Raw genomic sequence first — 21,424 nt, forward strand, 5'->3', positions numbered from 1 at the left:
AAGGGCTCCTTCCAGGGACAGCCGGGGGAAGGACCCAGCAATCAGCTGAAGATAGATCTTGGACTCCCCTACGCACCCGCCCCTGCGTTTCGGTTTGCAGACGGGGTTTGCTGACCGGTCCTAGCACGGTCAGGCCGTGGGGTCAAGCAGCCGGCCTCGCCCGAGGACGAACATGCTGCGGACCGTAACCGCCCCCAGCGGCACAGCGACGGCCACGCTCGTTGTCTCCTTGCCAAGCCTCCCGTGCGCCGGCCCCCGGCTCCCAGCCTGCCTGCGGGTGTGCACCTGTCGGCAGGTGCCTCCAGCTCCAGGGGACAAGGCCGAGGCGCAGGGACTCACCTGAGGTCGGCACCTGGCCGGGGAGGAGCCGGGGCCCTGCCTCTGCGTGCAGCTCGGCTGGGGGGAGGCAAGGATCGGGGGACGGTCATCTGTGGGACGTGGACACCGGGCTGGCAGGAAGGGCTCAGGGTCCACGTGACGGGATGTGACGTGAGGCGGGCCAGGCGCTCTGGCCTGCACCTCCTCGCTGCTCAGAGCTGTTTCGATGCGGTACTGCAGAGGGTGGCGCCGGGGCCCCAGCACAGTTAAGGGCGAGGCGTCCGTTCCAGTTTTGAGATGCCGGTTACTTCGTCTCCGGGACTCAGGCTGAGTCAAAATCTCCCCCCGGGTCCGTGGGTGTCAGTGGAAGAGCCGAGCAAGCGGGACTGCCTGGGCCTGGGCCAGAGGCGCCAGCAGCCAGGGTAGGAGCCGCCCCGGGCCGCCACCAGCCAGGCCCAGAGCCGCGGCCGCCTCTCCACCCGGCCAGACAGGCCACCCCGAGGACAGAACTTCAAGTGTTACCCCAAGAAAAACCATAAAACCGTGGGGGCGCCAGCCCCACAGGACCCAGGGCTCCCAGGCCACAGCCCCGCCTCTGGCAAACCGGTTCAGCACCTCCGAGGGTGACAGGTTCGCCGCGGGGGCTGAGCTTGCCGTGGGTCAGCGCAGCCGCCGCGCCCACTCGTGGTCCTCCCGTCCACCCCAGGGAGCCCATGGTTGTTCTCCTTCGGTTTGGGACATTTACTTGAATATTAATTTAACTAAAACAAATTTCTTAACAGGTAATTTTATCCATGCCTCCTTGGGATGGGGCGCGGGCCGAGCCGTCAAAGCGGGCGGTGGAGGGGAGCGTGTCGCATCGCCACAGCCTCAGCGAAGACGCTGGACCGTGATGGCTCCTACCCTCCCCCCACAGATGAGGAGGCTGCGCTCAGATCGGACAATTTGGCAACTTGGCTGTACGCCCCTCGCCCGAAGTCCGAGCGCGGGCAGGACCCCAGGGGTGCGGAGGCCTGAGCACAGGCCCCTGCGCGCCCGGGGTGGAGGGTTGGCTACCGTCCAGGCACGCGGAGCACAGCGCGGCATCGTCCGGGCACCGATGCTCACGGAGAGCAGCGGATGCTCCTGACGTCACCCTGCACCGAATGACACTTGAGGGGGGTCCAGCCATCGGCCCACGGGCACACAGCGAGGAGGGACCAAGGCGGGGTCCGTGAGGGGCTTCCTGACTCCAGGAGACGCTCGCGTGGGCGTGTGAGGGCCCCGGGACCCAGGACAAGGCCCACCGGAGGCCCCGGGGGCAGAGTGCAGGTCGTGCCCCGGGCCCGTACCCCCAGCCCGAGGGGTGCAGTGGGCCCGCTGAACGCCCGGCGGCCCCTCGGCAGCTGTGGAGGACCCCGCGAGCGGCCCAGGCAAGGGGAAAACAACTTTTAATTAACGTTTAAGAATAGGAACCGGATCATGCAAATCCCCTCATCTCTTCAGCTTCTGCTGATTGTTCCTGATTAGGCTTTGGTAAAAATAGCCGGGCTGTGAGCAGGGATGTGGCCAGCGTGCCCCCTGCCCCCGGAGGGAACCCATGACCATGGCCCATCACCCGGGGGCGGGACGGAGACCGGTCCCACCCCAGCGACCGCGGGGCCGACGTCAGGATCCATCCACGGGGCTGCAGCCGCCCCCAGCCTTCGCCCGCGGGCTCTTCTGACCTGGGCCGCTCCAGGCCGGGAGGCCGCCCGAGGCAGAGGGGCAGCGGCACGTCCCTGGGGCCAGGCTGTGCCCGCCACCAGCTGCGGGGCAGGAATCCGCCCCAGGGCGCCCTCCCAGCCACCTTCGGGGTCCGATGCTCCTCCCCAGGATCCCCGTGTGGCTCCCGCGGCGCCCACGTCCCAGGGGTGTGTGTGCATCGGGGACGCCCACCCCCTCGTGCTTCACACAGCCCTCCTGTCCTCGCTCCGTCATGGGCCCTCCCAGGACGGGCGTTTCTGGGGGACCCACGGGTGTTTTTGAGGTGGCTGCCATGCAGAAGGGAAGACGGCGTTCAGACTCAGAGCGCAGGTGTCACCACCGGACGGGGGCTGGGACGGGGCGTGGGAGAGGCCCCCTGCAGGCCCGCCCTGTGGGAGCAGGGGTCGGGCAGCCCGGGCCCCTTGCTGGGGCTGCAGAAGGGAAGGCGCCCCCCCCCCAGAAGGGGAGAGAAGACACCCTCGGGGTCTGCAAGGTCAGCCGTGAGGCACAATGGTGGGGTCCGAGCAGGCCGTCTGGGTTAGACTCTACGTGGCCTGGGGCCCCTGGAACTCGCCTCCTGGGCCTCCATTGTCTCTGGTGGACAAAGGGGCAGTGGCCACGTCAGGGAAGACCTCTTAGGAAATGCACAGAAGCCTCTAGACGCGAGGGCCACGCCGCACACAGCTCCCTGCCACGGTGAGCGGCTTTCCGCAGGCGCCGCGGCCCACAGAACGGGGGGCTGGTCTCATTCCCGCTCTGGCAACCTCCCCGTGGGCTTGACATTACTCCAACAGGCGCTGAAGACGATCCCAGGGCCGCTCAGGATGTGCAGATGCGGCAAGTCTCCCCGACACTCAGGGTATAGAGCGTAAGCGCCCAGCGGGGGTGGAGGTGACCGGCAGGGCCGGGTTCAGTCCTCCACCTTCTCAGGTCACCACGGCGCCTCGCGCCAGGAAGCACATCCTTTAGTCCCACCAGGGACGATCGGCTTGGTCTCCATGGTGACAGCAGAGGTGCCGAGGGTCCCGGGGGTCCTGGGTTCCGGAGGGCTGCGGCCGCTGCCACACCTCCCCAGACAACTAGCATTTGCAGGCTGGAACCAGGACCAGAACGTGTGCCTGGGATAGTGACCTCTCGCCCGGGCACCTGCCGTGGGCCATCCGGGACCCTGACTCAGCGGTGGGTTCTGAGGATCCTCAGGTGCCCCCCCCCGACTGCCCCACAACCGCCAGGCGCTGGCCTGGTCCCGGCTCCAGTCCTCACGTTGCCCACGGGACGTGTCCTGCGCTGGTGCTCACCCGGGACTGCGGCCCTCCTGCACCAGCACAGGCCGGCGTGTCCTGGGGACGTCTGTCATCACAGGGAGAGGCGCAGGAGGAAGGAGGAAGGGCGGCCGGGGCTGCTGGGCCAGTGTGGGCGAGGCCCGGCTGGGGCCCGGGGCCTGGGCACCACTCTCCTCCCAGCTCCCTAGGGGGCTGCCTCACCGCGTCCAACAGCCTGGGCTCCTTGGCCCAGGAGTGCAAGTGGGAGCGGCGCCCCGCGCCCCTCACCAGGTGGGGCCCCTGCACGCCGTCCGCCGTCTGCCCGCTAGATGGCGCTCTGTCCTCACGGGCGAGGTCCGGCTGGGGGCCGTGGGGGAGCGGGCTGCAGGGCGCAGGGGTCAGGGGGTTGGGATCTGGGGTCTCTGATTCTGGGACAGGAGCACTTGGGGCGTGGAGGCACGGGGGTGCAGGACGGGGGCACGCTCGGACGCCGGGGTGGGGCGACCCCGGGACTCTGGCCTGTGAGATGCCTGCCTGGGCTGACGGCTCTGGGGAGGAGGAGGGGGGTGCTCCTCTCCGTCTCCCCCCCCTCCTCCCTGCCCCCTGCTTACTGCAGAATCAGCCTGGCTTCTGGGGTCCAATCCAGCTGCTCCCACTTAGGGGCTGGCCCAGTGGGTTTGGGCAGGGACTTGGCCTCTCTGAGCCTCAGCCTTTGCCACATCGCGGGCCCTGACCCTCACAGGGGGCTGGGGGACCTATGGCCTGGCAGGGGCGCTCCCCAGCGTGCCCTGTGATGTGCCTATTGCTGTCACACCCTCGTCCCCTTGGCCCCGCAGTGGCCTGGACCTCGGGGGGCGGCTCCGAGAGGCCGTCCGGAGATCCACGGGGCAGCTGCAACCTGCCAGCGGCGCCCTGGGAGCCCTCGCTGAGCCCCCCTTCCCCTGCCCTAGCCCTTTCACCCGCTGCACTAGAGGATGGGCACCTGCAGGGAGGGCCGTGCCCCCAGCTGTCAGCACCCCCCGAGGCCTGGGGGAGGCATCACGGGAGGGTGCCCGGTGCTGAGAGCGGAGAGAGCAGAGGCCGGCCCTGCAGACTGTGGGGCGGCCCCGAGGGGCCATCGAGCATGTGGATGCTGAATGCAGAGGGACCTCATGGCGGTGATGCTCTGCTGCAATCTGTGGCCCCAGGGCTCTGCCGCTAGGACGTTCCCTGCAGGGGGGCACACATGACTCGGGTTCTAGACTCGTCCCCAAAGGCCCTCGGTGGGGAGCAGCCTGGGGGGCTGGCAGCCAGCAGCCAAGCCTGGGGGAAGGGCTCGCAGCGTGTTCCCGGCCTCCAGGCTGCGCTCTGCTGTGGAGGGGAGCTCAGCTGCGCCTGCAGGGACGGCCTGCCCCGGGCGGGGCCCCACCTGGGCATCCCCCAGCAGCCCCCCACCCCGGCGCACACGATCACGCATCTCTCCAACACTGACTGAGCCCCAATAGCACCGCATTCAGGGAGTGTGCAGCCCACCCTGTCCTGGGCACCTCCGAGGCGTCCCTGTCCCTCTGTGTGGCGCCTCCCCAAGCTGGATCGGGGCACCTGCCGCCGCCGCCCCCACCCCGAGGCCACCCCCTCCGGCCTCCCCCTGCTGCAGACACCTGGGCGCCCCCCAGCCTCCTGCTGCCCGGGACCGTGGTGGCACCGCCCTCTGCCCAGCTCCCTCCGAGGGCAGCCCGCTGCCCGGGGCGCGACACTCACCGTGCTGGCGGTGAACTCCGGCGGGTTGTCGTTCACGTCGGTCACCGTGATGATGGCCGTGGCCGTGTTGGACAGGCCGTAGTTGAGATTCCCCTCCATGTCTGTGGCCTGAACGATGACCGTGTACTGCTGGACTTTCTGGGAGGGACGGGGTGGGAAGGACACACGTCAGTCTGGGGCTGGGATTATGGGCTTCTTCACCCACATGCGCTCCCCGAGGCGGCGTTAGCGGCTGTGGTCAGTCCCCGTGGGTGGGAGGGGCCGCGGGGCCCCCGGGAACTCTCTGCGTCCCCGTCCCCAGGGTTGGAAGGACGGTCCCTTCCCGTGCTTCCCGCGCACGCCTGGCTGCGTCCACGTCAGGGCCCGGCCTCGGGGCTGCAGGGGTGTGTGGGGCCGAGCCTGAAGGGAGGGTACCGTGCTGCGGGGGTTTGGCAAACCAGGATGAACCCCTTGAGACAGGGACGACCCCACAGACGGGCCAGCCCCCTGCGCTGCCCCTGACAGTCTCTGCTCCCGCGGAGTGACCGTCGCTGACAACAGGCCGACGTGCGGCGCCCGGACACCTGCAGGCGGCTCGGGGTCCCTGAGGGGCTGTGGGGAGTCCCTGGATCCCGCGCGTGCGGACGGCGGTCGGCCGGTCAACCACGGGCCGCGGGCCAAGCCGCCGTCTAGAGCCGTGTCCGCCTGCGGCAGAGCTCCCGCGGCCCTAAAGCCCGAAACCTGTTCCGTGTGGCCCGTCACCCGCCCTGGGCCCGACGCTGGGCAGGTGGCTCCAGGGCAGGCTGCGGGGGGACGCCGCAAGCTCCTCGGGGAGCCGGGGCAGGGGGAGCCGGGGAGCCTTCCGCGGGAGTGGGGGTGCGGCCCGGGGGTCACGGGTGTGGGACCAGAGCGGTGGGCAGCCTGCCGGGGCCGCCCGGGGTGGGGGGGTGACAGGGCTCGGGGGCCTCCCGCCTCCACTCGTTCCGTCCCACCCGTGCGGGGCGGTGGTCGAGGGTGGGCGGGGGTCACCCGGTCCCCGCTGTGACATGCCGTGTGTTGGGCTCCAGCCCAGGGCTCGCGCCGGGCGCTCCTGCAGCTTAAGGGAACTGAGTAAAACAGCTGTGAAAGCGGGGAGAACCCGGGAGACAAAAATAATGGAAAGAGCTTGCGTCTGTCTGCTTGGGGGCGGCGTCGGGTTTCAGGTTTTCTCTCAGAAGATTAACCTTTACCTTCTTCCCTTCTTCCTCTGTCATCCCTCTGTCCACGCACCCACCCATCCCTCTCCTCACCCCTCCCCTCATCCGGCCCTCTGTCCCTCCCCGCCCCATCCTCCATCTCCCCCGCCCCCCTCCATCCCTCCATTCCTCTGTCCATCCCTCCGTCCCTCCATCCATCTCTCCGTCCCCTCACCCATCCCTCTGTCCCTCTGCCCCCCACACATCCCTCTGTCCCCCATCCATCCTTCCGTCCCCCTGCCCATCCCTCTGTCCCTCTGTCCCCCATCCATCCCTGCATCCCCCCGCCCATTCCTCCACCCGCCCACCTATCTGGCCTCCCTCTCTCCTCCCCTACCCTACGTGGCTGCTCCTCAAGCACATTCCCACGCAGGGCAGCTGAGGGCCATTCTGTCTGTCCCCTCACGGGCAGGCCGACCCCTCCCCGGGCACAGGGGGTGACTGTCCATGGGCACAGCTCTGAGCCACAGGCACTTGCACTCTCTTTCCAGATGTGCCGAGCGTTGGCCTGGGTTGAGGACAGTGGCGGGGATGGAGCGCGGTGTGGACGGCTCCATCCTGCAGGAACTGGGTACGGGACGGGGGTGGACACTGGGGACGCCCCTCAGGCCGACCCACCCCACAGGCCTGGCCACAGAGGCGTCTCCGGAGCCGCCAGAGGATAGCACAGCAGGCACAACGGGGAGCGGGTGTCTGGGATGGGTCGGCGTTGGCTCTGCAGGCCTGAGGGGGCCACGGCCAGGCGCCCACATGGCTCAGCCTCCTTGGCTGCAGCCCCGAGGTGGAGGCCCCAGACCGTGAGACTGCATTTCCGTGCTGTGATGACAGCGGTGGGGACTGCCCCAGGAGCCTCCTAAGGGCCTTGGTGGGGCCCCTTCCTGGTGCTGCTGGAGGGAATCCGGGCGTCACAACGCCCCTGCCCCTACGCCTGCCTTGCTCCAGGCCCATGGCAGGGCCTCACTCGGGGAGGCTTCACCGGGACCTGGGGGGATCGTCGGGGCTCGGCCTGTCTGATCACTGGGTGGGAAGGACGGGGACCGGGGTGGAGGGAGCCACCCAACCTCACGCCCCACCTGGCCTCCCAGGACCAGCCCCCACGCCCAGGGCCGGGGCAGAAGGCAGGAGAGGGCGCAGGCCGACCCGGGGAGACGGATTTAGCCAGGGAAGGAACGTGTGGCTGGAAGGTGGAGTCACAAACCTTCCTTCCCCCTTATCACCGACGCACAGCCTCTCCCCGGGACCCCGTGGCTACTGCCCTTGGGGACACAGGGACACACGGGTGGATGCGCAGGTGCCTGCCTGCAGGCTCATGCATATATGTGGGTGTGTGTGTACGTGCGTGCAGGTGTATTCGTGTGTGTAATGTGCATGTGTACGGGTCCTTGTGTACATCCGTGAGTGTTCGCATGTGGACACCCGTGTGTGCGTGTCTGTGTACCTGTGTGCACGCCCACGCCTGCATGTACACACGTGTGCACAGCCCACCTACCACTGGAAGGTGTGCCCGTCTTGCTTTTGGAGGCCGGGTGGGGGGTTTCCTGGGCCCCAGTGGGGGGCGATCTCCCAGCCACAGGAAGGGTGGTGGGGCCCCAGAGGCTGTGCTTCCCGTGGGGGGGCCTCTGAGATCCGGCCTCGTGGCCCTGATCAGGGATTTCCACCTTGGTGGAGCCCCCGGGCTCCTGGGCTGTCGCTTCTGCTTTACAAAGTAGACTCTTCAGACCCAGGAGCCGTCACCCTTTGCTCTTCTGCCAAATCCCCTTCTGGAAGGGCACTGGAGGCTGAGGGGGTGGCCGTCACCTGGCATCCCTGGACACAGATCCCCTGGCGCGACTGTCCCGCCGTCACCTGGGGGGGCTCTGGCCTGATGAGCCGCGGCCCTGGGGTGCAGGGGTGCCACCCTCCTACTTTGTGGTGGGCCATGTGCCTGGGGTCCAGCTCTACGGGGACACAGAGATGACCCCGGACCCAGCTCTGGACCCACGGGGTCTCCAGTGCAGCTGGAGGGAGGTGGCTGGGTGGGGAGTGGGCCTGCAGGTGCCTCTGGGGGCTTGTCCGCTGGAGGCCAGCTGGCCACGGCTGCTCCCACCCGACGCAGGTGCCCCTGCGCCCCCCACCCCCTGATGCCCAGCGTCTCCTCCCACTAGGCCGCATCAGCAGCAGTGCCGGGATGAACTCATTAAAATGTGATCTGGCCATTTCCAAGTTGAAGAGAAGGAAGAAAGCCACAAGGGGGTGGTCCCCGGGGTCTTTGCCTACCTCCCCAAGGCTCAGCGTTTAAATTTTGCAGAACATCCATCAATAATGCAGTCGCTGACCCGCCCTAGAAGAGCATCAAAGCCTCCTGCAGGCCCCGCGTCCCCGTCCCCACACCGGCCACCAGGCCTGCATCCCGGCCCGCGGTGTGGCCCCCCACGGGCTGCTGGAGCCGCCCCCCCAGCCTGAGAATGGTGTCCGCAGCTCCGGGGCCCGAGTCTCCCCACCCACACCGGGCGTCTGTCGTGGGCCGGCGGCCAGGATGCAGTGGAGATTGAAGCTGAGAGCCCGGCGTCCACATTGCAACTCAGGCCCTCCCAGCGCCCCTCCTCCCTGGCCGAGGCTGGGGTGCTCCCGCTCTCTGGGTCAGTGCCTGAGCTGCCAGGGGACGGGGCTGTGGGCTTGGAACTATAGGAAGGTGCGGGTTTTGGCTTCCTAAAGATCCCGTAAGACTGCGAGGGGCCGTGGCCCGGCCACGTGCGGGGGACACTGCAGCCTGATGAGGGTGATAGGTGACAGTCGGTGTCCCCAGGGACGGGGAGCCTGGGTGGGGCCCGTGATGCAGCCACCTCGCCCCGGCGTGGATGGAGTGGGTCTGAGGACCTCAGTGGCCCAGCACAGCCCTGGGGCAGCGGCCACCCGCACGTGCAGAACAGGCCGGGGGCACGCTCACCTGGGCCAGGGGCACGCTCACCTGGGCCCCGAGCGGCCCAGCACCCACGTCAGCAGCAGGGGCGCCCCGGCCGGGCACGCAGGAGACACGCGAGCCTCTCACATCTTACCGAGGCCCCTCCTGACATTTTAATCGTGTAAAAACGCTCAATTTACATAGCTCTGCCTAATTAGACACGGTGGCAGTGACGTCCGTGGATTTTCCCCTCGTAAAGACGGCTCTCGCTCTGCCGAACGGGGAGCTGGCTCCAGGAGGGTCTGCGGTGTTTCTCCCCCAAAGATGCTGCGCTTCCCGGGGCGAGGATCAATATTCCCACAGGGAGAGGAGGGGGAAGGCAGATTGGGGGAGGAGCCTCGCGGAGAAACTGGCTCATGTGACCTTCCCGCAGGGCCGAAGCTCTGGCGCCTGGGTTGGGTGGGCCTGAGTGCCCACCTGCCTGTGGGGTGGTGTCAGGGAGTGGGCACCCGACTGGGCATCGAGTGGGCACCTGGCTGGGCAGCAAGTGGGCACCTGGGTAGGCAGTGAGTGGGCATCCAGCTGGGCAGTGACTGGGCACCCAGATGGGACAGCATGTGGGCACCCGGCTGGGCAGTGAGTGGGCATCCGGCTGCGGCATCAAGTAGGCACCTGGATGGGCAGCAACTGGGCACCCAGCTGGGCAGCGAGTGGGCACCCAGATGGGCAGTCAGTGGGCACCTGGCTGGGGCATTGAGTGGGCATCCAGCTGGGCAGCGAGTGGGCACCTGGCTGGGCAGTGATGGGCACCCGGCTGGGCAGGAGTGGCATGTCTCCTGGGGTCTCCACCCCCTGCCAGTGGCCGCCCCGCAGGTTTTACGGGGTGGGGGCGCCCTTGCTGTCATGTGTGCGCTGAGTGGCCCCACCCAGGGGTGTCTGGGTAACTCGGGGCGAGCCAGCGGGGGTGCTCCCTCGCTCACATCCGCCCCTACCACCCTCTCGTTTCCTCTCCCCGAAGTTCAAAGGCGGACACGGTGGGGGTGCCTGTGAGCAACGTGGGAAGGGGACCCAGTGCGGGGTCCATGGCGGGCCCTCAGCCCCCCTTCCCCGGGCACCTGGCAGGGCGCTGCCTCGCTCTGTGCAGGGCCCCCTGAACGCCGTGAGGGCAGTAGCAATCTCCCGTCAGGGGTGAGCACTCTCTGCTTGTGCCGAATCAGCTCCCAGGGGAAGAGACCTGCCCCCCAAATCCTGAGATCCTTGGAGCGTCCGTCTTGCAGCTCCAGGCTCTACTCTCTGATACGGTGCAAATGCCACCTTGTCCCGCCTCTATCAACTACTCACACTGTAGTATAAGATTTAGGGCATCACCTTGCAGGGACTGCAGCAATCTAGTAAGAAAGGCCCCAAGAGCCAGGACACCGGGGGCGGGGGGGGGGGGTGGCGCTCGGGGGCTGAGAAACGCAACAGAACAAAAGTAATCGCAGCAGACGCTGATCCCCTGGAGTTGCGGCGGGAGGGCACAGTAGTTCTACTTGGTAAGAACCAGGCGGGGTCACACACCCCCAAGCCTGGTCAGTCCCAGAGCAGGATGGGCGGGGCGGGGCTCCGAGGGCTGTGGGACACGCCGCCCGGCCTCGGGGGCAGAGGTCACAGCTCTGGGGCCCCGCGCCAGCTGTCCGCGGGGCCTGCCCTCGCCGCGTCCGTCCACCCCTCCGGCCTTTCCCCACATTCCTGCTGAGCCGGAAGAACCGGGCGCGGAGAGGGCGTGGAGGGCGAGGGCTGGCCTCGGCCCCGGAGGAGCGGGGAGCCCACGGGGCCGTGGGCCGCGTGGGCCCCAAGGCGCCGGGGCACGTGGTGCATCTCAGGCACCGGCTCCCGCCTGCAGACTCCCCGACACCCCTTCTGTCCCGGGACCTGGCCACCCCGCGGGGCTCCCCGCAGGCCCGGCACGAGACGCCGGGGGTGGCAGGAGTGTCCTCCAGCTGCTCAGGGCCCTCGGCGCGTGGTCCGCGGACGTGTGTGATGATGCCACTCGGCGCGCTCAAGAGCCCGAGACCGCCCGCTCTGGGCGGGAGGGGAGGAGGGGCCCTTGGCCGCCGAGCAGCCCCCAAGGCCGCGGCCCCGAAGCAGAGGCCAGGCCCCCAGGGGGGACAGAGCCGAGGGGCGGAGGCCGGCGCCCTCCAGGCTGCGCGAGCTGCAGGCTGGTGCATCCGGGGGTTCTGAGAACGGGGGCAGAGGCCGGACTGCGGGGCCCGTGGCGGCCCCTCCTATGCCAGGGGCGCGGGGTGAGGGGCACGTGGTGACGCAGGGGCCGGGACGGGACGGGAGGGTCCCCGGGCAGGCGGTCTCCACTCAGGTGCGTGGATTCACCCCAGAGGGGATTCTGTTGCCATCAATCCCGACGGAGTGGGCTCCGGGGCTGAGGATGGGCCAGGGGACGCGTGAGGACGTGGCTCAGGCTGGCGCGGCCCAGGCGAGGCGGCCGGTGGTCAGGGACACGTGTGGGCAGAGCCCGGCTGAGCGAACGGGGACAGAAGTGGGCTCCGGGGCCGTGGGGACGGCTCTGCATTTTGTTCCAAGTGAGAAAGAGGCCAGGAGAGCCTCGGTCTGGGCGAGGAGGGACCAGAGACTCGGGGCATCAGGGCTCATTGTGCTGCCCAGCGGAGGTCGCCCGGGGCCTCTCTTGCTGGCCCCTGCCCTGCAGCTCCCTGCCTGTGTCCGGGGAAGGGCGCCCACCCCCACGAAGCCCCCGGGCCTCAGCCCCCCTGGGTACAAGGGGTCACCCCCGGGTGTCCTGGTCAGATGGTTCTGTGGGGGTTAATGACTTGAGTCCCCCACGATGAGCCCTAATCCTCCCAAAGCCTCCAGTGGCCACTACGTCCTGTAACAGGAAAAGCAAGCACTAGGTGCACGCGGGCGCGCAGTGGGGCAGCGGGTGGGGGCTGGCTGATGGGGCGTGCAGTGCTGGTGGGCGGCCTGGAGGAGGCGTCTCTGAAGACAGACTTTTCAGCACCCGACACCGGTTGGTTTGGCTGCTGTCCTCTTAGGTGTGGGCGCATAGACCACCATCAGCCAATGGACGGGGTCCTTCATGTCTTCCAGGAGGCGGGGGTCCTCAGAGGCAGGTGCCAGGACCCCCCCTGTGGCCCAGGGAAGGCCCCCATGCGAGGGCGCAGGACGTGTCGGGGGCGGTCCGCTGCTCAGACCCCATGGCCTCGGGTTGGGGTCGTGCCCTTGGGTGTCTCATCCCCTACCTGTCCCGCCTCTCCTAATCGGCAAAGCCCCCCTCTCGAGCACCCTCCTGCCCGCCACGGCCACCCCAGTTCCACCTGCCGGGTGTCCCGTGGTGCCCGTCGGGGAGCGGGTGCAGGAGCGGGCTCCTCAGAGACGTGCCCAACGGATCTCAACACCAGCTGGCTCTGCCCCCCGCCCTGGGCCCGGACCGGGGTTCTGGGTGGGTGGCCGGGGACCTCCGGGGAGGCGTGCCAGATGGAGCAAATACAAACAGGGACGTGCCACCCACTTAGTTTTGAACTTCAGACAAACGCCAAATAATTTTTAGTGTAAGTATGCCCCACGCGACATTGGGGACGTACTCACGCTAGCTGTGGCTTGCCTGGAGCTCAAATCCCCCCCGACCTGTGCGGTGTCTGCAGGGTGGAGCGTGGCCCCTCCACTCGGCTCAGGAGCATCTCCCCCTGGAAAGCGGCTGGGGAGCCTGTGTCAGGGCAGCGCACGCCTCCCCCGGGGAGCCCTCGGGTCCCCACCCCCAGGGAGGAAAGCCCGCTTGCTCAAGGCCGGCAGGCTTTGGGGGTGCCCAGCGCGGCCCCGGGGCTGGACGTGGCCCCTGGATGTGCTCTGTCCGCCTTGCCTGCTCTTGGTTCCAGTGAGATCTGGGGTGCGGCCTCTGGTGCCCTCCCTGCACCCCTGCGCCTAACTCTGCACCCCAGGTTGGGGCAGCCGACGGGCACCTGCGTCTCTGGGGCCTTCACCACCTGCCCGCGGACGCCGGGCGATCGAGGGTGGGTCCAGGGTGCAGCTCAGGCCGCGGGTGCCCGGCTGCTTAGCTCACACCTCTGAGTGAACGAAGGACCCGCGGAGTGGCTCTGTGGGTGCTTGCGACATGTCAGATGTGTGATGCGCAGCGGCTGGAAAAGTGGGTGCTGGTCGTCCGTCCCAAAGAGCAGGGTGTACGACGGAGCCTACCAGCCCCCAAGGTTCAGAGCAAGGCCACCTCCTCAGAGAAGCCTCCCCTGATTTCTCCATCGTGAGCACATCTCGTCGGTACATGACCCTTTGTGTGCCCCCCTGCACCCCCTGCAGCACATTCATTCAGGTTCTGCTCCCCACCCCCTACACCCCCCTGGGACCTCGGGGGGGGGCAGCCATCCGTCTAACGAGCGCTCCATGCCCTGTGCCTCACCCACAGCACCCTTGTCTGAATTTTCTAAACAAGGAAGGAAAAAACAAATGTTTGTCCCTGTGTGGACCTGTCCGGTGGCCTTCCCCAGGGGTCACTGTCACGGCCTGCTGTCCACCTCCCCAGAGAACGGCAGCAGCCCTCCGGGGCCAGGAGGAGCAGCCCCTTGTCCTGATCCCTGACTCCAGGGCCTGGTCCGCATGGACGGGGCACCTTCCCTGGTCCCTGGGAGGGCGGTGGGGCCCCAACAGATCCCCCCGCAGTGCGCCCACGGAGTCCTGAGGGCCTGTCCACCTCTCCTGCCACACGTGCCCCCCAGCATGGGGCCCAGAGGACGTCTGAACCCCTGCATCTGAAGTCTCCCCACCAGTCCTCGACCCCACCCGGGCCCAGCCTCCCTGCTGGCCTGCCAGGCTGGCATTGCTGTGGGGCTCAGACGTGTCCCCTAACGTGCTCATGGCTGTGCTACCACGAGGTCACGTAGGCTACTTCTCGCATGCCCCTCCGCCCCAGCCCACCACCCGGGTTCCATCGAGGCATGCCAAGGGGAGCTCCGCGTGCCCTTCTCGGGGTGGTTGGGGGCACTTCCCAAGCTGCCACCGGGCATTTATTGATTTGGAAGGCGCAGGTCGGGCAGAGTGGCTGGACGTGTTCCGGCAGCTTTGCCAGGGGTGAGGGCTACACTCGGGGAGTTTGGTGCCCCCCTCAAAGCTGCCGGGACCACCAGGCACGGGAATCAGCCTGGGGGGGGATAGAACCTGCTGCAACGTAGCCCCGAAAATCCACACCCAGCACGGCCCTGGCTCAGTGCCCCCAGACCAAGGTGAGCCCTGGACCCGGACGGTGAGCCCACGGGCTTTCTGGGAGGGGGAGCCAGAGGCCATCAGGACAAATGTGGCTACAGGCTCTGCAAACAAGCCCCCCGCGAGGATGCAGCTGGTCCAGGCTCTGCAAACAAGCCCCCAGCGAGGACGCAGCTGGTCCAGGCTCTGCAAACAAGCCCCCAGCAAGGATGCAGCTGGTCCAGGCTCTGCAAACAAGCCCCCAGCGAGGAGTGAGAAGCTCACCCTGTTTACTCTGAGCTCAGTCAGGGTCTCCCCCCAGTCCCGGGAGCCACATGCTTTCGAGGGTAAACCGAGTCACATATCCTCTAGAGGAAATGCTGGCCTCTGGTCACAGAGCAAGCAGGAGGCAGTGGTGGAGGCCCAGAGGCAGGAGACGATGACGCTCAGGCGGGGAGCTGAGAGTACTCGGTGCCGCCAGCCGGGGCTTTCAGCTGGGAGCGGCTAATGACCCCTCCAGGGGCCCCGGAGGCAGGTGACCGGGACAGTGTCATCTACCCAGATGGGGACACGTGGCCCAGTGCCTGGAGACGCCCTGTACTCACTGGGAAAAAGCCTCTCCGGTGGCGGCCGCAGCAAAGCCGCCTTGTCCCACCCTCTCTGGACGCAGCCTCCTTCTGGGGTCTGGCCCTGGTGGGGGGTGGACTCTGGGGTCCAGCAGGGGTGCGGGCTTCCTGGGGTCACACAGGGTCGGGAAGGTGAGAATAAGCCAGTTTGGCTCCGATCCTTCCTGGGCTGAGCGGGCTGGGGGGGGGGGTGCCGCCCCTCCTGTGCGCCCCACTGCGTCAGGGAGGGGATGCCAGGGTCGGGCGCAGGACGGGTGCTCCAGGCGGGTGTGGGTGCAGACGCTCGAGATGGTGGTCAGGTGCCCCTGTCCCCGCGGCCTGGCCGTGGCTGCAGCCAGAGCAGCTCTCCCGAGCCCCCGCCCCTCGGGCCTGCCCAGAAACCTCACGCGGGACGGGGACGGGCTCCCGGATGCGCTCCAAGGGCGGCGGCCAACTCCGAGGCACCACCTCGCTGGGACCTTTGCTCCCAGCCGGGTGCGACAGGACACGGGCCCCCTGGGGGCCACGCTCCCCCCACCCCACGATGCCCGCCTCACCTCCCGGTCCAGGCCGGCGGCCACGGTCACGATGTCCCCTGTCTCGCTGTTGATGGTGAACATGTTCTGGGACGGGCTCTGCGGCGTCTGCGTCACGATCCGGTACCGCACCATCCCGTTGGCTGTGGTGCCATCATCCGCGTCATTGGCCGTGACTGTCATCACGTAGGTGCCTGGGAGACAGAGAAAGCATCTCGGTGGAAATGATGCGTGGCGTCCGCGGCGACACCAGGTGGATCCCTGTGGACACGGGGGCAGCTGCACATCCTCACCCACGCCGCGTGCCAGACGCCTGCCCGTCGTCAGAGGCGGTGCCAGAAAGCAAACTGCTGCCCCACGTCCCGGCCACGAACCTCTGAATGATTCCTCTGGGACTGCAAGTGTCCTGCGACCCATGGGCTCTGACCTCCCCTCGCGGTGGCGGGCAGTGGGGGGACTGGGGCTCAGAGAGGAGGAGCAGCAGGGGGGCTGCAGACCCAGCTTCCACCCAGCGCTCCCCCCACCCCCGGGCCACACGGTCCAGGCCTCGGCTCCCCGTGTCTCACGCTGGGTGTGGCAGGTGCCGCGGGGGCACTTGGAGGCGCACGGAGAAGGGCCAGGCCCGGTTCTGCAGGAGGCACGGAGCCGGCGCTGGGGGTCACACGGGAAATGGGCTGAGAGGAGCCCGCGCGGGCGGCGGACGTGCCGGGGTGTGGGCCTCCCAGGCCCGAGGGGCTGGGGAGCTGCCCCCGCTGCCCCTGCTCGGTGCCCGCCTCCCCGACCGCGTGCAGGGCTGAGCCGCCTTCTGAGGGCGGCACCCGCAGCTCCCTCGGTGTCCACCCTTCCCTGCCGTGGGCAAAGATAAAACACGCCCACGGAAACCAGCGCCTTTTCACGGGAAAATACCAGAAGTACAACGTGGGATAAGCCTGCGGTAACCCCGCCGCCCGACACACCCGCCGTGGCCCCTTGGCTTCGTCTCCAGTCAAGGAGCCTGAATTTCAAATCTTTATCGCTGAGATGCTTTCGGCTCCTTTTTGGAAAAAAAAAATCACCTTTATTACTGATCAAAGAAGTGAAAGGAAGGCATGTTTCTCGTGCCCAAGAGGCAAACAGTCTTTACAAAGAAAGATGACACAGAGTAGCCCCGAGATACAGGGACGGGCACTCCGCCCCCCCCCCCCCCAGGGTCCGGGCGCCGACGGCCTCAGCTTCTGGAGGCAGTTTGGCCGTCTGTGCCCCAAATGCCTTTAAAATGTGTCCAGTTGACAAATCCACTTCTAGGAATTTGTCTTCAGGAAAAACCATCACAGCTGATTGATCCGTGCCCCGGCGGCCCGTGCTCACGCCGCTCCCGATAGCGAAGCACGAAACCAAGTCAACGAATATGACTAAACACCCACTGGGTGCCAAGCACCACGTTCGGCCTTGCGCGTCCGTGAGGAAACAGATCCACAAAATCCCCGGTGCACAGGAGGGGCTGCGGCTGTTAAATCCCCAACACGAGGACCCTCCTAGGGATGGAATGTTCCGTAACTTCCGTGTCAACCCCAATACCCTGGCTGTGGTATTGTGCTGTGGTTCTGTCAAGACACGACTGACAGACAGAACACACGGGGTAGGACAGCCACCCTGACACGGTGACACAGTGCGGGGGCCTTCACCGCCCCCGGGAACCAGCCTTGGGGGGCACCCACCATCCCTGGGAACCAGCCCCGGGGGGGCACCCAGAGCCCAAGGGAACCAGCCCTGGGGGGACCACCCAGTGCCCGAGGGAACCAGCCCCGGGGGGGGGGGGGACCACCCAGTGCCCGAGGGAACCAGCCCCGGGGGGATCACCCAGTGCCTGAGGGAACCAGCCCCGGCGGGGGGGGGCACCCAGAGCCCGAGGGAACCAGCCCTGGGAAGACCACCCAGTGCCCGAGGGAACCAGCCCTGGGAAGACCACCCAGTGCCCGAGGGAACCAGCCCCGGGGGGGGGGACCACCCAGTGCCCGAGGGAACCAGCCCTGGGGGGGGCACCCAGAGCCCGAGGGAACCAGCAGGGGAGGTGACCCGCTGTCCTTGGGAACCAGCACAGGAGGCAGCACTCGCTGCAGCTCAGACTTGGGCGGAACCGGACCCTGTCTTGTAACCGTCCAGGGAGCCCAACAGCCGCCCAGTACCAATGGGCCCAGAACGGGGGGCACTTGATCTAGGATGACGGCCCCCCCAGCTTTTGTCATGGCTTCTGGCCCAGGGCCAGCCGGAGAGGCGAGCCCCCAACCAACGACACGGGATGCCCACCTCCCACTCCCCGGGCCCACAGCCCCATCAGGGACCCCCCGCCCCGAGCAGCCCCTTCCCACTGGGAAGCTCTCCGTGCTGCTGCCCACCTTGGGGTCTCTGCCCAACACCCCGGCGCCAGCCGGCTGTGGACTAACAGCCTGTGCTGCTCCCGTGGGGTGGGCTTCGCGTATTTCCACGTTGCCGTCGGGGGAACCGGGTGGAGGATGTGGGGACCCTGTCTCGGCGGCACACTGCATGTGGATCCCGGACACAAAGTCCAAGTGGGAGAGACCCCTGACCCCTGCACTCCCATCTGGGGGTGCAGAAGAGCATCACCCATAATAAATGCTATTAACCGCAGGACGGCAGGGCGCTGGTTAAACAAATGGTGATGTTACTCTAACTTCGCGATGATGGAGCAGCGGGAGGCCACTAGAACGTCGCAGAAGGACACTTAATGATATTTGAGATTTCCATGACATCCATGCGGCTCGCTGGGAAGGAACGAGGTCCCCGGACTGCTCGGTGTGACCCCAGCCTCTGAAATGACCACGTGTTCGTGCAAAGGAGGGGAGGCCAGGGGGCGTGGGGCGGACGCTTCGACAGCCGTCAAGGAGCACGGCTCCCGTGCAATTTTGGTTTCTCCTTTGTGGTTTCTCTGTATCGTCCACGGTTCCTTCAAAGTCTATCACTCGATTGTCAGAAAGTAAAATGTTAATTTAAAAAAAAGGAAAATAGAAAAAGAAATAAGGCAACTGAGCAACAGAAGCTGACTTCGTGTTTAGAGCCTAGAGCCTCGGTTTCTCCCAGGAAGGAGACTCGGCAAGGCCAGCGGGGTCGCCCCTCCACGGTCAGGCGGCCTGAGCGCTCGGCCCCAGCGTGACGGGGCAACGCAGGACAGCGGACATGAGCCGGGGCCAGGGAGGTGGGAAGAGGCAGGAGGAGCTCCCGAGAGCCCGGAGGGCCCCCCGGGGGAGGCGGCCTCCAACCCGCCTGCACATGGCCGAGACCCCACGTGTGCTGACCCGCTGACCCGGGGCCGGGCTCTAACCTGGGCCCTGAGCCGCACACGGGCCCCTGTGCCGCCGTCTGCTTCCTGTTCTGACCCCTGCTCTGACCCTGGTCACGGCTCTTCCCTCTGAGGCCTGGAGGTCCTCATGGCCTGGAGTGGACACTGTGGCCTCCTCCGTGTCCTTCTGTCCCGGGGTCTGGGTGGACAGACCCCAGGCCTGGCCCTAGAGGTGGCCCCCCACAGGCGGCGGCGGACGGCCTTGACCTCACGCCCTCCCACAGGGCTCGGGCAGGGCAGGTGGACAGTCTCCCTGGGGCACAGGGAAGGGGCAGGTGCAGGGAAGCTGTGCCAGGCGACGGGGACAGCTTGAAGCGGGACAGCGTCATGAGCTCCGGGGTCTGGAGGCAGAAGCCCAGCACCACGGCGTCAGCGGGCCACGTGCTCTCTGGCGGCGCCGGGAGCAGAGGGGCCCTTCCCACTCTGCGGCTGCCGTCACCGCCTCCCCCGTGCCCCGCTCCCGATCGCCTCTTCCTAGAAGGGACACCAGTCCTAGTGGCCGGGAGCTCGTCTAGACCAATCACGTTAACGGTCCCGTTTCCCAGCAAGGCCGCATCCCGCGGTTCTGGGTGGAGCCTCGTCGGGGCGGCGGGCACCGCTCTACCCAGTACAGGGCTAAGCTGGGGCTGAGCTGGGCGGTTCACCGCGGCCCCGGCTGACCCCCGCTAACAAGGCACGAGAAGAGAGACCCTTCCACCGGACGCCTTCCTGGGGCCTGGGGGCACGTCTGCGGCCCCGCCGGGCTCAGGGTGGGACTGGCAGTGTGTGTGCAGCCCGGATCAGACCCCGCTGCCGCTCCTGGGCCTGGTCCTGCAGCGTCCCTGAGCCTCCTGGAAACTGCGGGTCCTCTTCTGGAAGCCAGATGTGCCCTGGGGGGTGCCCTGGGGGTCCCCGGGGTGGGGGGCACCCAGGAGCTGCCCGTGAGCTGGTGCCTGGAGCCGATGTCTGGATGATGCGGCCCGGCCTGCAGGCTGTGCCCCTGGCCCTTCTGCTCCCTCCGCACCCCAGCGGCCCCAGTCACACGGAGCGTCCACAGGTGCCACCCGGCGTGTCCGTGGAAGCCACGTGGCCGCAGTCCTGGGCCCCGGGGGAGGCAGCGCTCCCACCGGACCCCCACATCTGCAGCGATAGGGCATGAGGGTGCGTCCCGGTGACGGGGAGCAGAGCTTTCATCCTTCCAGGGCTTTCTCTGGGCGCCTCCTCCGGCCGCTCTCGCCAGGAGCCAGGCTTCCGTTCTCCTTGGCAAGTGAAACAGAACATCCGGCTCGTGTTTTCATCTCAGGGGGGACGCTGCCTGCCGCCCCGGGGCGCGGCCGTGTCTGCAGATCATCATCACACCCGCAGGAAACGGGAGGAAGCCGGGGGGTCGGCTCTCGGGCGGGATCCGTGTACCAGCTCTGCCTCCGCCTTAAAGGATTAATTTCACAAGCCTTAAACTGCAGTTTAATTTCAAAACTAATTCAGCCCCATAATTGGCTTTCTGCTCAAATCACTGAGGCTAAAGATTTAAATTCTTAATATTCAGATGACTTTCAAGTATCTGGCACCATCTGTGCATCAGTCCGTGGCACTCATCTCGGGGAGACCTCCGCCGGCACAGAAATAAAATAAATAAATAAACGGGCCACTAATAGAATAATCTATTTAAGCGAAAAAACTCGGCGTTATCTAGATGAAGGTTTCTTTGACTTCATTTTCAGCATATAGATTTCTTTGCTATTTAATATTTTTAAGGCGACATTAATTTCAAAATTTATAATACAGGCCCTCACACGGTTACAAGGGGGTTGGGGAGATCAGGAGTTCCAATTAAAGTCTTTTTTTTTTTTTGTTAGTTAAAAGATAATCACTGTGGATTATTACTCTTTCCTTGCGAGGTTGGAGGAGCCTGCCACGTAGGGCCGAGGGCCGAGCAGCCCCGAGCTCCAGGACGCAGCACCGAGCGGCCTCCAGGGGGTCGGGCTAGGACTGGGTTCACTGAGTCTCGCCCTCGTCCGGGTGCAGAGAACAGACATGCTGCAAGCGGCTACAACCTGGGAAACTAAGTCAGCGAGTAGCGCAGTGTTAATGCAGCGCCGAGGAGGAGCCATAGGAAAGCCGAGGGAGGAAGAGGGGCCGGCGTCCCAGGGGCCAGTGGGGCTGGGGGGGACATCCAGGCCAAGGGCACCGCATGTGCAAAGGTCCTGAGGCAGGAAAAGGCTTTCCTCTCCCGAAGGCCGGGGTTGTTTGCTCCTCTGCCTGTGCCCGGGTGTGCGTCTGTACCAGGCGTTAGCAGGTGTGCAGCACACGGATTTCTGGCTTCCTCAGCTCAACGATGGGCTCCTTGAGGGTGGGATTTATATTTTCCTGTCCTGGAGGATAGGGCCTCCCAGGGCGGGCTGTGGGGCACCCGGGCCATGCTGCCCTTCTCCCCTTTCTTCCTTCTGCCCGATAGTGGATGTGATGCTTGGAGGTGCAGCGGCCCTCTGTGACCACGTGCTGAGCAACGAGCAGGGGACGCATGGACCGTGTCAAGCCGTCCCCAAGCCCTTATGGGTACGAGCTGGGTTTTCGGTGGCTTGAGGTCAGGAGCACTCCACACAGACGGGGGCGGGGAAGCAGTTT

General features: G+C 66.7%; 1 protein-coding gene across 2 annotated transcripts in view; it reads right to left on the reverse strand.

Moving 5' to 3' along the window:
• The window catches only part of CDH4 (cadherin 4), a 506,523-nt gene that overhangs the window by 20,319 nt on the left and 464,780 nt on the right, over positions 1–21,424 (reverse strand). For both annotated transcript variants that reach the window (XM_041732568.1, XM_041732569.1), the window contains 2 exons: positions 15,505–15,677; positions 5,046–5,183 (listed from right to left, as the gene is read on the reverse strand). In XM_041732568.1, the coding sequence (XP_041588502.1) occupies positions 5,046–5,183; positions 15,505–15,677 (311 nt within the window). The remainder of the gene's footprint in view (positions 1–5,045; positions 5,184–15,504; positions 15,678–21,424) is intronic.

Source organism: Vulpes lagopus, chromosome 18 (assembly GCF_018345385.1).
Source record: "Vulpes lagopus strain Blue_001 chromosome 18, ASM1834538v1, whole genome shotgun sequence".
Classification (NCBI taxonomy): Eukaryota; Metazoa; Chordata; class Mammalia; order Carnivora; family Canidae; genus Vulpes; species Vulpes lagopus.